We start from the raw sequence: 13,540 nt of genomic DNA on the forward strand, positions 1-13,540 counted from the left end.
AGGATCTCATCCCTCTTTCCCATTTAACCTAAACCCTTTACATCAAGTTAATAAATTTATAATAAAATAATACAGCATTTGGAGCCACCACAGAGTTCACTCATTGTCCTCTTGCCTCTATTCCCCATTCCATGAAAACAGGAATTTTGCCATGTCAAACTCTTCAGGGCAGTCTGTTAATGTTTATGCCCTACCCAGATATTCTCATTTAGTTCATAAGCATAATTTTGATATAAAAGACCATTAATAACTATTACTGTTCAATTGCTTTATGGCTAATGGCATGCACCTGTGAATTCAGAACATTTTTTTAAAGCAAGCTGATAGTCTGCTTGTGGCAGGCAACTTACTTATGCAAATTTCTACAGAAACAAAATATTAACAAATGAGAACTAACTGGATAGTGTTTAATTTTTTTAAAAGATGTGTTGATCTTACTAATTAATTGAACAGCAGTTGCTGAAAAATCTGGCTGAGCCACCACTGTTGCCATTAAAGCCTCAACAAATTCACTTATATGTGAGAACAGCTATATCCCACAGCAAACAGGAAGCAGCCAAAAAACTTGGTTCTGTTTTAAAGAAATTAATGGTCAGATTATTTTAAGGATGGGGTATAAATGCTGAAAGATACTCATGGGCCAGATATTCTCTTGCAGTGCTGCTGTGCTTAAATCGAGTTGCATTGACTTAGACCATGTAAAGCTCATGTCTCTTCAGCTGTGAGTGAGACAGAGAAAAGACATTTCAGTTTCACCACAGCAGGAGGATTTTAACAGCCTGACAGAGCCATTCCTCCATGCTCCATCCTAATTTTAAGCACAAGCACAATAAATCCCATGTTGCTTTTTCTGGTACCTCTTTCCCTAGTGAATCTGTTGTATAGCCCACTCCACCTTAATAAACTTCTTTTTATGTTCCAATTACATAACCGAGCCCTAATCATGCTGGGTATTCATATTACTAACTTCCTTTAAAATCTCTGTTAAGGAATTTAACTGAGGAGCAATTAATGGCAATTAGAAATTAATTAATTTCTGTTGTGTGCTGGAGAAGATCAGTTTAATGTTTTCTATGTTAACAATGGCTTTTGCATGAAATTTTAGACATTCTCTTCTGTTCTTCTCTGCACTGGCAAGAAGATGTAAAGGTTCCTCAGCCTCATTGCCAGATTCCTTACCCTGAGAAGATTTAGCCCCTTTTTATGCTACAGGTTAAACCAGCTTCCCTTTCTCACACATCCAAGAACACCTCCACCACACCAGCATGGGCTGTGCCTGCTGGCAATCCTTCCCAGCACCTTGGGAAAATAGAGGGAGGGGATTTCAGAGCATCCTGGGGGTGGGAAGGACGAGAAAGAAGCTGAGGTGACGCAGCAGGCTGTGGTCACTCACCGTGCTCTCGTGCTGGTCGTAGCCGATGTCCTCGATGGCTCGGATGTTGATGATGTGGATGCCCTTCTCCTCAGCAGGCAGACAGGAGTACTTCTTGTTCACCCTCATTCCTGTCTCCTCTGGAGCCTCACTGAGATCCTCTGGCAGAAAATCCACCCCATGAAACTCGCTGTCTCCGTCTGAGAAGGAAGGGAACAATTTTATCAAGACACTTTAATCCCAGCTTGCTCCTCCCAGAGCCACCCAAAAGCTGAAACGTATCCTGTTCCTGCCCTCTCCTGCCAATGAGCCCTTGGACAGGGCCCCCACCCCTTCTCCCTTCCTCCCTTCTCAGCTTTCCTCAGCCCTCTTCAGCCCTACCTGGGTCTCCTCCTCCTGCAGAGCAAGAGAGCTCAGTTACCTTTTATCCCACATGGGTGTCTCAGGATGTTTTTACTCTGTGGGCTCAAGGAATGATTGTATTTCTTGGCAAGAGAAGGAAAAAGGGGGGGCAGGAAGGGAAAAACTGCTGGTGAGGATAGGTGCCATGGTGCCTTTCCCTTTTCAGGAGGCATTTTTTCCTTTTACTTGTTCATGATGAAAAACTAAGTCAAGGGTTTTCCCTCAAGTACCTACATCCTGCATCTCATTTACTGAACCACTCTTATTTAAATAGTCTTGAAAATCTGAGGGTTTCTCAGTCTCAACCTGCTTCTGATGAAGTCATCAGAACTATTTCCATTCCCTGTTTAAGTATATAGATAGGCTAAAGGATTTTAAATAAAAATTTCACTTCAAACTGGGCAACCAGACAAGTAACAGACTGCAAACTGGTGTTTGCATATGGGCACTTCTGCAAGCAATACAAGGCAAAGTGTTCCAAGATTTTATTAATTTTGACAGTGAAATAAAATACTGCAGCATTGTAGCTTTGTTTTTATGGAACCATGTAGGAGGAGGGGTTGCTTGTCTAAAGAGTGAAGATAAAGCAAGAATTTTAGAATTTATGGATACTAAATTAGCTTTCCCAAACAACAAAAAACATGAAACTGAATTACCCTGTCTGGGTGTGGTTGAACTTCAGGGATAATGTTAAGGGAATAGACAAAGAGAATCCCACTCCCCAGCAAATTTGCAGATGATGTGAAACTGAGGAGCAGGATTGATAAGCTGGAGGGTTAGGCTGCCACTTCCAGGGGTCTTGACCGGCTGGAAAAATGGAAAGCCAAAGAAGTCCCCCACTTATGCAGCCCAAAGGAGGGAAGGCAAATGACGGGTCCCATTCCTCCCTTCAGCCAACTGAGCAGGTACAGACACAGCAGGGCCAGATTCCTCTCACAGGTGGAGAATGAGAAAAGGGTGAGAGGCTACAGACACAAGTTGCAACAAAGGAAATACATTAAAAAAAAATCCCAATTCGCTAACAAGAGTGATCACACAATGGGGAAGGAACCAGTGAAGCTACAAATCTCCATCCATCCCTGGAGAAGGTCAGAGCTTGACCACACCTGGCCAAATCTGAATGTTGGGAAGGCACAGCAATAATCACTACACTTCTGATCAGGCTCTTGCTGGGAACAAGGCAGGAGCCAGCAAGGACAACAACCTGCAACAGGCAGAGGAGAAGGATGCAACCAAAGCCTTGGCACCTGTCCTGAGCTTACCAGAGCAAGGTAAACATTGCTGTTATGAAAGCCATGCTTCCGTGGAATTCCCAGTTGTGCTCCTCTGGAGCTTGGCAACACCGCGAGTTTGTGGATGTTCATTTCAGTTCTGGGCAATCTGCTGCCCCAAGCTGCTTTCCCAGGAACACCAGTGCTCATCAACATCAGCACAACACCTGGGCATATTCATGTGCACAGCCTCTAACACCTTCACAGACCTGGGCTGCTGCTCCTGGCTCTTGTCTAACACTCCCCAGTAGTTGTCCCAGAACAGACACCACGCGTGACATCTCAGGGCAGCATCACCAAACTCAGAGAGCCCCTGAACAGCAAGTTGTAACAACTCAAAGAGATTTTGTTTTTTTGTTTTTTTTTTTTTTGTTTTTTTTTTTTTTTTTTTTTTTTTAGGGGGGTAATCTAGAGATGCAGCCACAAGTCTGCTGGCTCATGGGAGCAGCTGGAATGTCTGCAACAATTCCCTACATGTGCATGGTCTCTTTTTCCCAACACTCACAGGCACATACGGGCAGGCTCCCTGAACAATGGGAATTGAAACAAGTGTGGGCAGCTGCAGAATCCTGTGTACTCAAGGCTTTATTCTGTGGCAGCAAAATACTCACAAAATAATACAACTTTTGGAACTTCATAACTGCAACAACCTGCATTTTTATCTGGAAGGATGCTGGAAACAACTTTGTAAAAACAGTGGATTAAGTGCAGTGAAAGTCCTCTCTTCTTTTCCTTCTTTTCACACATGTACTAAGTAAAACCAAGTTATTTCAGAATTTTGCAGAAGGTATTAGAAGAGAAACATCTTTTACTGACTGTGAATCTGAATAATGGAGCTGTGGACTGAAAAGTGCCAGTTTAGGAATCACCACTGGGACAGAATAGGCTCAGAGGAGAAAATCACAAGCTTCACTGAGCCCAAACGACCTCCCTGTGCTCTGAAGCTGCACTTCCAAGCAGGGTTTGTTAAGCCCCAGCACGGAGCAAGGAGACCTGCTCAGATGATTCAGCACCATTGTGCAAGCCCAAACAATCCCCCCGACACAAGGAGATATTTACATTCCTGTTTACACATCAGTAGCCTGGCAATATTGGAAAGAACAAGTGCTTTAGGTAGACAATGAATCATAGAATTTTGGTTTATTATGACTACTGGAAAATATGTGAACTGTGAGAGCTTTCTTGATATAATCTTAATTACAATAAGTTTGATTTCTGCACTTAAGGATGATGTCAGGATTTAATCCTAAGTAAAACCATCCAAACCACTTTGGCAATTACAAACACCCAGGGATTACAAGCAGTTCACTTGTGCTGATTTGGCACAGGTCAAAGCCTTCTGTTGCAGAACACAAAACCTTTTTTCTTTTTTTTTTTTTTTTGCATGGATGGAGTAGAGCATTTCAAAGACTTAAAACCATGAATATTTTATGTTAATCACATTAAACCTGGACAATAATTTAATTTCAAAATAAATTCACGTTCAGAATTATTTATGGCAGGATAGAAGAGGAAAGGTGAGGAGCAAAAAGAACAATAATGTCCTAATTCAGCTAGACTGGCACTGTAATCTCTTTGTTGGGAGCTGAAAGAGGTGAGCATTATGAAAACTGCTGGCTTTGCTGCCTTCTGATGCTGACTAACCCACTCTCTTCTATTTATTAAGCAGAAAAGACTACAACAAAGACTTGAAGAAGCACTCAATATATTTCAACACAGTCATAAAACCAATCCCAAAACCCTGTGGATTCTGAGTCAGCAGAAGTCCCCAAATATTCTGGGGCATAGAGTCAAACCCATGCTTGAGTCTCTCACTCTGAACCATATGGGAAACAAGACTGAACTAATAAAAAAGTCCCTCAAACTCAAAACCACTTCCTCCTCTGTTCAAATTTCAGTCGCAGCTGTTAAAATTCCCAACTTCATCTTGCAAAAATTGACACTAAAATTAATTAATGATCACTTTTCCAGCACTGAAATTTGGCACATTGTGCTGTAACCTTTCCTCATTCAGACAATGCTTCACTCATGACCAACTGAACCAGGACCAAAAACCTGCTGTAGAAACCACTGCATTTTCTCCATTATTCAATCAACCATTAACATTATAGTCATAACCATGCATAGCCACTGAATAGTCCCTGGCAAAAAGTATTTTTGTCATTAAAATGAATTTTAAAATTGCATTCATGCAATGCAGCTCTTAAAGAAATACCCCACACCAGTTCTAAAATAAGCATCATCAAGTCAGCATGAATACATCTAAACAAATGAACAACATTTCCCTGCTCAACCTGAAACCAATAATGTCCCTGAAACTGCCTTCTCTTCTTTTCTTTTTATTTTTTTCCTGGTCTCCTCTTGTTTTCACTTTCAGAGAGTATGTTTAAGAAAGTGGTAGAACAAAAAAGTCACAAAGACCTCTGAGTTAAAAAGGGAAAGCAGCAGGAGAGTTACAAGACCATGTGATTCGAGGCTTTTAAATGTCCATGTCCTTATCTTTTTGCTTTATATAAACCATGATAGAATTCAGAATGAAAATTAAGAATCATGGAGGTAACAAGGAAGCATATTAAGAAAGCCACACACACACACACGCATATATACGTATGGTAAAAGAAACAAACACAACCTATAAGTAAATGTTGTAAATAAGTAAACAAATATAGTATACTCTTTCTATGGGAAAAAAAATGTTAGCTTGTGCAATACATTGGATAACTTTTGGATTTAAGCTCTTTTCTTGAGGAAAAGACAAGATATTGAGAGAAAACTCCCTTAGTGGGGTTTTGCTTGCTACATATTGCCCCCTAGCAGCAAGATTCTCCTTCAGCACATCCTCACCCAGCTCTTTACCGCCTGGATTTCCCAAATTCCAACTCAGAGGTTAATCCTAAAAAGAAAATAACGTAATCCTCACAAGTGACTCTTCTATCTCTGCCCCTTTTCCTTCTCCTGATACTCTCCAAGGCTGTCAGTTTCGGAAGCCAAAGCCCTGGGAGAGCAAGACCGGCCCGGCCCGGCTCGGCTCGGCTCGGCTCAGCTCAGCCCGGCCCAGCCCGGCTCGGCTCGGCTCGACTCAGCCCGGCCCGGCTCGGCTCGGTTCGACTCAGCCCGGCCCGGCCCGGGTCAGCCCAGCCCAGCCCGGCCCGGCCCAGCCCGGCCCGGCCCAGCCCAGCCCGGCCCGGCCCGGCTCAGCCCTGCGGCCGGGGAGCCGTGCCCGGGAATGCCAGCCGTGCCAGCCGGCAGGCTGCAATGCCAGCGAGGATACCCGCTGCTGGCAGGGAGGGCAGCTCTTTTTTTGGGATGCTGACACCTGTTTACGAGGCGCTGGCCCCGGGCCAACGGAGTCGCCGTGCTCTCCCAGGGACACCGCACACGTCCCGGACTCTGCTCTGCCCAAATCCTGGCAGCAGGCGCTCATTAGCGCCGCATCAGCCAGAATCGGATGTAAATTCCCCCTCGCCCCTCCAGCTGTGAGCAGCCAGATGTTGCCCCGAGCTGTGCTGCTGGTGGAGAGGCAGCAGCTTTCACTGGTACCACCCGGCAGGAAAAGGGAGCCCACCTCCCCTGGGGCAAACTTAATGTTGACACCTCCAATCCATCCTTTTAGGGATGTTGACACCTCCTGCCCACCTTTTAGGGATGTTGCTACCTCCTGCCCATACTTTCAGGGATGCAGGGCTATTGATGCTTCCTGCCCTTCCACCTGCAGAAAGGTGAACCCTGCCTCTTTCATCCTCTCTAAGTAGGACACTTTGGAACTCACCCATCTCCTTCGCCTTTCCATTTATTTTAAAACTTGTAGCCTACATCTGTGCTGGCTATTACCTTAATGAATCAAGTACGATGTTATGACCCAATCAATTAACAAAAAAAAAAGCTCAAACAGTGAAATAAATCCTGGATTCCATGGACAGTTTCCTTTGCAGAGGAGGAATACTTCCAAAGCAGAGTGACCTTGATGTACCTGATGCTGACAGCCCACATTGAAGGGCAGAGCGCATTCAGACACTTTGTGTGCAGTGCTCAGGAGTCACACGGGTGGAAAAACTTCAGCTCCTGGCAGGATTGCCTGGATGATCAGCTGGCTTAGCTCTGTTCCTCACTACTGAGAATGCTGGGGCTCTGGAGTGGGGCTGCAGCTTTCCTGGAAGGCTGGCTGCAGCTTTCAAGTTATTGATCTATTATTGTCAGCAACGTATTCCACGCAGGCTAGAAGGACACACAGATATGACATCATTTTTTTATTTATGCCTGTCTATTTTTGTTTTTAAAGATTTATTTACACCATTTGCGGGATGCAGTCCTGGGCTTGAACACATGCCTGATCTGACATAAACCTTGTGAAATGTAAAAGCAAAGAGCAAAACCACCTAAAACCTAAAAAGATAACGAACATTTTGATTGAAATGGCATTTTCAACAGTATGTAAATGAAGAACAGCATGTAAAAGAAAATACAAATTCTACCATAACACTACTGCCTGTTTCTCTAGACCCTGTCAAATCTCACATTTTATGAAAACACCTAAAGCCTCTTCCCATCCTAAGACAAATTTCACTTTTTTCTCTCCACAACTACCAACAACTATTTAATGGTCTATTAAGTCAATCTGTTTTCAGACTTATTTCTTATACACCTAAGTTAAGCACTCTTCTTCTGCCAGGCACCAGAAAAAGATTATTTGCTTCTGTTGCTATTGCACAAAGATCAGCACTAAAACTATGCTCAAGGTTATGGTGAAAACAAAACCAGATATGGGAGAGCCACTGAATCCATGTTTTAAATATGTTTTCCAGGGTTATGATTCTCATTATTTTTGTTTGTATGTTCCAAGGGAAGGCAGTTTTTATCAATGGGAGCAATAAGATGAAAGGAAAAAAAAAAAACAACTAAAAAGCAGATTATGGTGAGAGAATTGGTATTTATTGGGACAGTGGATACCTAAACTCTCACCAGAGTCTAAATATAAAAGATGTCTAGATACATTTAAAATATGATGTATATATTCCTTTACCAGGCTGTAACAAAAGCCTCTTTATACCACACATGTGGAAATAAGGATCCAAAAATTACCAGTTTTACTCTAAAAATCTCAGTCATGGACTGCAGCCTGGGGCTGAGGCCATGGCACATGTGCTGACTGGGAGAGCTGCTCTTTATCCCTCAGCTTTCCCATTTAAACTCCTAATCTTGAGACATTTGCACTGGTGTTTACATTTCCATGCAAAGTCACGAGGAGGTTTGGGCTGCATAAACCCAGCCATGGATGCCCTGGAAGGCTTTGCTCGTCTGATAAAGAGGGTTTGGGCCACAGGCACCACACTCAGGAGCTGCTTTTCCACATCTGAGCTGAGAGGCAGTCACTGGGGCTGGGGTTTACAGGGCAGAGCTCCACCCTATTTCTATATATTTTTGGGGTGTGCCCAGGCAGGTGGAGCTGATGTGGTGGGGTGATGAGGTGGGAGATATCCAGCTGAGATCCCAGCTCTGTGCCTGACTCTCCTGAGTTTTCTTCATGGCCCTGCAGTTTGAACTTGGAACAACACCAATATAAGAGAATAAAGGGGCAGTAAGCTGGAAGAGTCTCCCTCCCTGAGCAAGGGAATGCAAATCAGTGATGGGAAAAGCTCTGTTAGATCCTGCCTATCCAGGGGAATGCCATTCCCTGTGCTCCCCAGTGCTAAGGAACCAAGCTGAGGCACACCAGAGGCAGAAGCCCTAAGAAGTGTCAAGCAAGCAGGCACTCTTCTTCTTGGTTTTTAGAAAAGAGCCGAGATCTGAGAGGGTGCCATGTCCCAGCTAGGCAGCTCTCCCTGTGGAGAAAAACAGGACACTCCTGCTCAGGATTCCCAGAGTGGCAGAATTCTTGGAGCAGAAAGCTGACGAGCAAAGACAGCTTCCCTTGGGGCCAGCAAGGGGAAGGAGTGGGCCAGTGCCTTTGTAAGGGTCCTTGACAGCCCTCAGGTGAAAGGCATCCTTGGAATGGTTGAGGATGGACATTCTTTGCAGTTTGGGAAGCTGAGAAGGACAGCCCAGGCTCACCAAACCTCCTCCTTAAGGAGCTTTTGACAACAACTATTATCTAATAATGTATCAAAGGAGCAGTCAAGATCCAGTCTAGGTATAAACAGCTGCCCGGTGGGTTTTGTAACAGGAGTCAGGCTTACTAATAAACCTGGATTATCCAAAGGTACTCTGGTACATTTCCTGCCCAAAAACAAAGGAGAGGCAATTGCCATGAAATTGCTGTCACCTGTACAATGGAAAGAAGCAGAGCGTGGAGGGCACAGCTGCTCAGAGGCAGCTGGCCCAAAATCTCTATCCAAATATCTCAGTTTCATTCCCAACTTGTTCCTGATTGTTCTGCAGCAGCACTTTTCCAAAAGGAGCTCAGAATAGAATCCATCCAAAGGTGTGGACCTTGAAGAGGCAGATTTCTACATCAGGGAGTAGGTGCCTAACACTGCTCCCCCCAAAAAACAAACAACAAACCCAAGGAGTTCATATCACAAGAACCCAAGACAGACTTATTTTGAAAGATGATTGTGCTCAACCTCTGTAGAAACAAGGACGTCTTGGCAAACTCAAAGAGATGTCCTAAAAAAAAAGACCTAAAGACCTTTTTTGTAATTATGATGACCATGTAAAACACTAATGAAAACAGAAATAATGAAAGGCAACTCTAGTCCAGTATTTTATTTCCAAAATTGTGAGATAGGAGTCTCCTGTTCTCTCCATCTTTCTGTTCACTATTCTTTGAGAAATCACTCCCAGAAAGAGCATCACCAGACAATCACAAGTGTCACCAGAGGGGCATCATTCTCCCCATGACAAACCCTCAGCGCTCTCTCCTTACTACTAGAAATGAATCCTCCTCCACTGAAGAAACACCTCTGAGCACCACAAAATTATGGCCCAAACAAGCAAAACTAGAAATTATAGATTTTCAAACATCATATCTTTTCTGGAGCCAAATCTTCTTTAAATTCCCAAACTGCAGCTGTTCCACCATGGAAGAGCCCAAAGTTCATCACAGGCACATGGTCAGTGATGGGCTGCCCAAAGATATTCTGGGTAAGAAAGGAAACAGCAGCTCCTCCCAAGAGCAAGCATTTGACATCAACCCAGAGAGAAAGAGAGAAAAACATTATTTGTTTTCATATTTCCTGAGAAAGACATTGAGGATGTAACCTTATTATTTATGCAGGGTCAAGGTTTCATCCTAGAATTTAGGAAAGGAATTTATTTTCCCCTAAAGTGCGATTAAGTTTATAAGTCTAAGAGAAGTTTTGATTTTGTATTTTTTCTGTTTTGGTTAGCAGAATAATATTTCACTTTCTGTCTTCTCTTTTTTTTAAAAAAAGAAAATGTGCTGTTCATTTATCTGGTAAATGTTTATCCATTCTGTGTTAAAAATCCCTAAACAATAGAATAAAATGGAATTAAACTTTAATATATTGGTTATCTACAAGCACTGAAACATTTAGAAAAACAATACTCTGCATGAAGAAAAAAGCCTTGTGTTTTACCAATATGTTTAGGAAAGTAATTGTTTTGGATACACTAAAGGACAGTATCTGTTATTCCATAAACTTGTTCAAATTATGCTGTAAATGGCTATTTACAAAGTTGATTGCTTTTTAATAGCACATACTGTGTGCTGGTGGGTCTGTTAAATCAGTTTACAAAACACATTTTTGTCAGCTAGGTTTCTAGTCTCATGAACAGTCTCTTCAATTTTAGGTTTGGGGGGTTTTTTAACATTCAAGCTCTTTGCAAATTATCTTGAAGTGGTAGCTTTGAAACGTGCAATAAATGTATTGCTGGTGGAGAGAAAGGAAAGTTCTGACTGCAGCAATGATGTCAGTATTGGTATTTTTAAGGAAGAGAGGGCAACTAGCTTAATAAAAACAAAGGTATTGCAGTTCTGATTGATTTCAAACCTGACTGAGATAATGCTAGCAACATCCTTGGGCCCTTTGCTTTACTGACCATTGGGTGTCTGTGGCCTGCAGCAGGGGCTGGTTTTTGTTACGATACTGTATTTTTTGTGTTTGAGGGACTGACATTATTTAAAATATTTGAACCAGTTGCAGAGAGTGGAAAAAAGATGTTTGAGGGGGTAAATATTTGTTTTCATGCTGTCAGATCCAGCCCAATTCAGGATGAAGGCACCTTTCCATGAGGGTAGGGATGGACAGAGGGATGGGCACCTCACCACAGCACCCCCTGAGCCAACAGACACTTGGCTCTCAGCTCTTAACTGCATTCCTTCAGGCAATATTTGTAACTCAGACCAACAGTTTGAGTTCTTCATGCCTTTTCTCCTTGCAGGCTGGTTTCTGCCTGTCCTTGGGACCAGGGACAGGCAGGACAGGGAATGCCACCACAGCACACCTCCAGGCAGTCCAACAAGATCCTGTAAGGAAACCTCAGAGCACAGAGACAATTCTTCCTGGTAAACATCCCACAGTGGTACAGCACAAATCTGTCTTTTGCGAAAGGCTGGATGCTCCAAGGGTACTGCAAACTGGAGCAAGTGTCAATGCAGGAATGAGCTGACTCTGCCCAAAGCTTTTGGAGTGCCAGTTCTCACCAGAGGAAATATCTACAGACCAAGGTTTGTTCTGTCACCCTGAACATGATGTTCCAGTGGGATAACATCATCACACCTATTGCAGCCACCTAACAATTCCCAGAGCCTCCATCGGGATCTCACCAGGCTACAAAACATCGGGTGCTTTCTCTGCTCAGCCTTACACTTGCTAATCAGCCATCAGGCTCTTAGAAAGGACTCAGCCCACGACCTTTGAAACAAGATTTTAAAAGCCAGGCAGTAAAAATCGGTCATTTGCAGAAAAATCTGTGTCTGAAACGCTACTTTTCATGGTAAAACAATGTCTTGCTGGTTTGACAGAAAGGCACACTTCTTGCTGATCCTGAGTCCTTTGAGTACCTATATCCTGTTTGGCTTCTCTCCTTGATGCCTATTTATTTGGGAAATTTGTGGTGTGATTCCCAGAGGTTCGGATGCTCTATCACTTACCCACGTCAATAAACAATCTGGAGCACTGTTTAAATATGGAAACACTTTGTAGCAGCACTGGCTGTGCTGCTGCTGTGCCTGGGGGAAAAAGGGGGCAGGGAAAAGGGATATCTTGGTGAAGACAGCCATTTATCTCTCATTAATCCACCAACACCACTGGGGAACACCACACAGCTGGAAGATTTACAAATTCTGCCCATCCTGCCCTTGAGCTGGAGGCTCTTCTGGTTTGGAAAAGGATATAATTGGTTGCACCATTTACTGACAGTTCTGCTCTCTCCTTAATTTTTAGATGCCAAAATGAAATCTGTTTCGGCTGATGTCCCAGTGGAGACTTGGTGTGGAGAACTTCCATCCACCAGTGGCAGCAGAGGAGCTCCCAGAGCAGAGTGCAGAAAGCAGCGTCCAGCCAAGAGGAAGCCAACACCTTAAGGGCAAACTGCGCGCCCTGTGCCCAAACACAGCACGGCTCCTCTGCTCCAAGGAACACCCACAGAAATATCTTTGCCATGACTGTAGAGCCTCCAGGAGCCCGTCAGAGCTCCCAGCAGGGTGTGAAGGGCTCTGCTCAAGGCAGGCTGCTCCTAATCTCCTCCAGGGCTGTCACCTGCCAGCGCCATCTGGCACTGCAGGTGCCTCGGGATTCCTTCAGTCTGTGTCACTACAACTGTCCCTCTGTGAGAAACAGCTCAGAAAAAGGAAAATTACTATTTAGGGTGTGTCCAGCGAAGATGAACAAGCAACAGCAGCTTTTTTTTGGGGATACTGCCTGCAGCACACACCACCCACTCTGTCAGACACAGGAACTCAAATTTAAACAGATGCAAAATGACAGAGAGGGCTGTGGCAGTGATGGAGGAAGGAGCTGCTCTACCTAGGACACAATAAAAGAACTAAAAATTTATCCCCTCATTACTCACTTTCCCCTTCCTACACTGGATAGTCAAGAAGACGAAGGGTAATGAAGGACAAATAAAGTGCACAAGGGATTAATTAACATTTAAAACACTCAAAAGCAGTCATTGGAGATGAGGTTCCAAAGCAGAGGTTCATGCCAGGGCAATAGTGGCAAAAAAAAAAAAAAATTATATATATAAATAAAGTAAAAGAAAACTATTTTTGTAATGGTACTTGAGAAATTTATGAATGGGATTCTGTGATGTGGTTGCCCGAAATAGCCAAGATTTGGACATGGTGACCCTAGGAGTTGCTGAGAGCAGCTGGCACAGAGGGTGAACAGAGGGTTTCCCACTGTGCCCTCCCCTCTCCTCTCAGGATGGGCTTTTCCCTCTGAGTTACAAACAGAATTCAGCATCAGCATAAGGCACCTCACACTCAGACAAGAAGGATAAATATTGCCCCAAAACCAACAACTCCATCCAGAAACCCAAAGGGAACTTTGCAAACCCCACTGGACAGATGCCTCTCTTCCTCTACTTTCTT

At 43.7% G+C, this 13,540-nt stretch overlaps 1 protein-coding gene across 1 annotated transcript in view; it reads right to left on the reverse strand.

The window, feature by feature from the left end:
• Nucleotides 1-13,540, reverse strand: part of ANO1 (anoctamin 1) — a 71,028-nt gene that overhangs the window by 39,275 nt on the left and 18,213 nt on the right. Inside the window, exon 2 of the mRNA XM_058025920.1 lies at nt 1,394-1,572. Coding sequence (XP_057881903.1) covers nt 1,394-1,572 — 179 coding nt within the window. The remainder of the gene's footprint in view (nt 1-1,393; nt 1,573-13,540) is intronic.

Source organism: Melospiza georgiana, chromosome 6 (genome assembly GCF_028018845.1).
Source record: "Melospiza georgiana isolate bMelGeo1 chromosome 6, bMelGeo1.pri, whole genome shotgun sequence".
Classification (NCBI taxonomy): domain Eukaryota; kingdom Metazoa; phylum Chordata; class Aves; order Passeriformes; family Passerellidae; genus Melospiza; species Melospiza georgiana.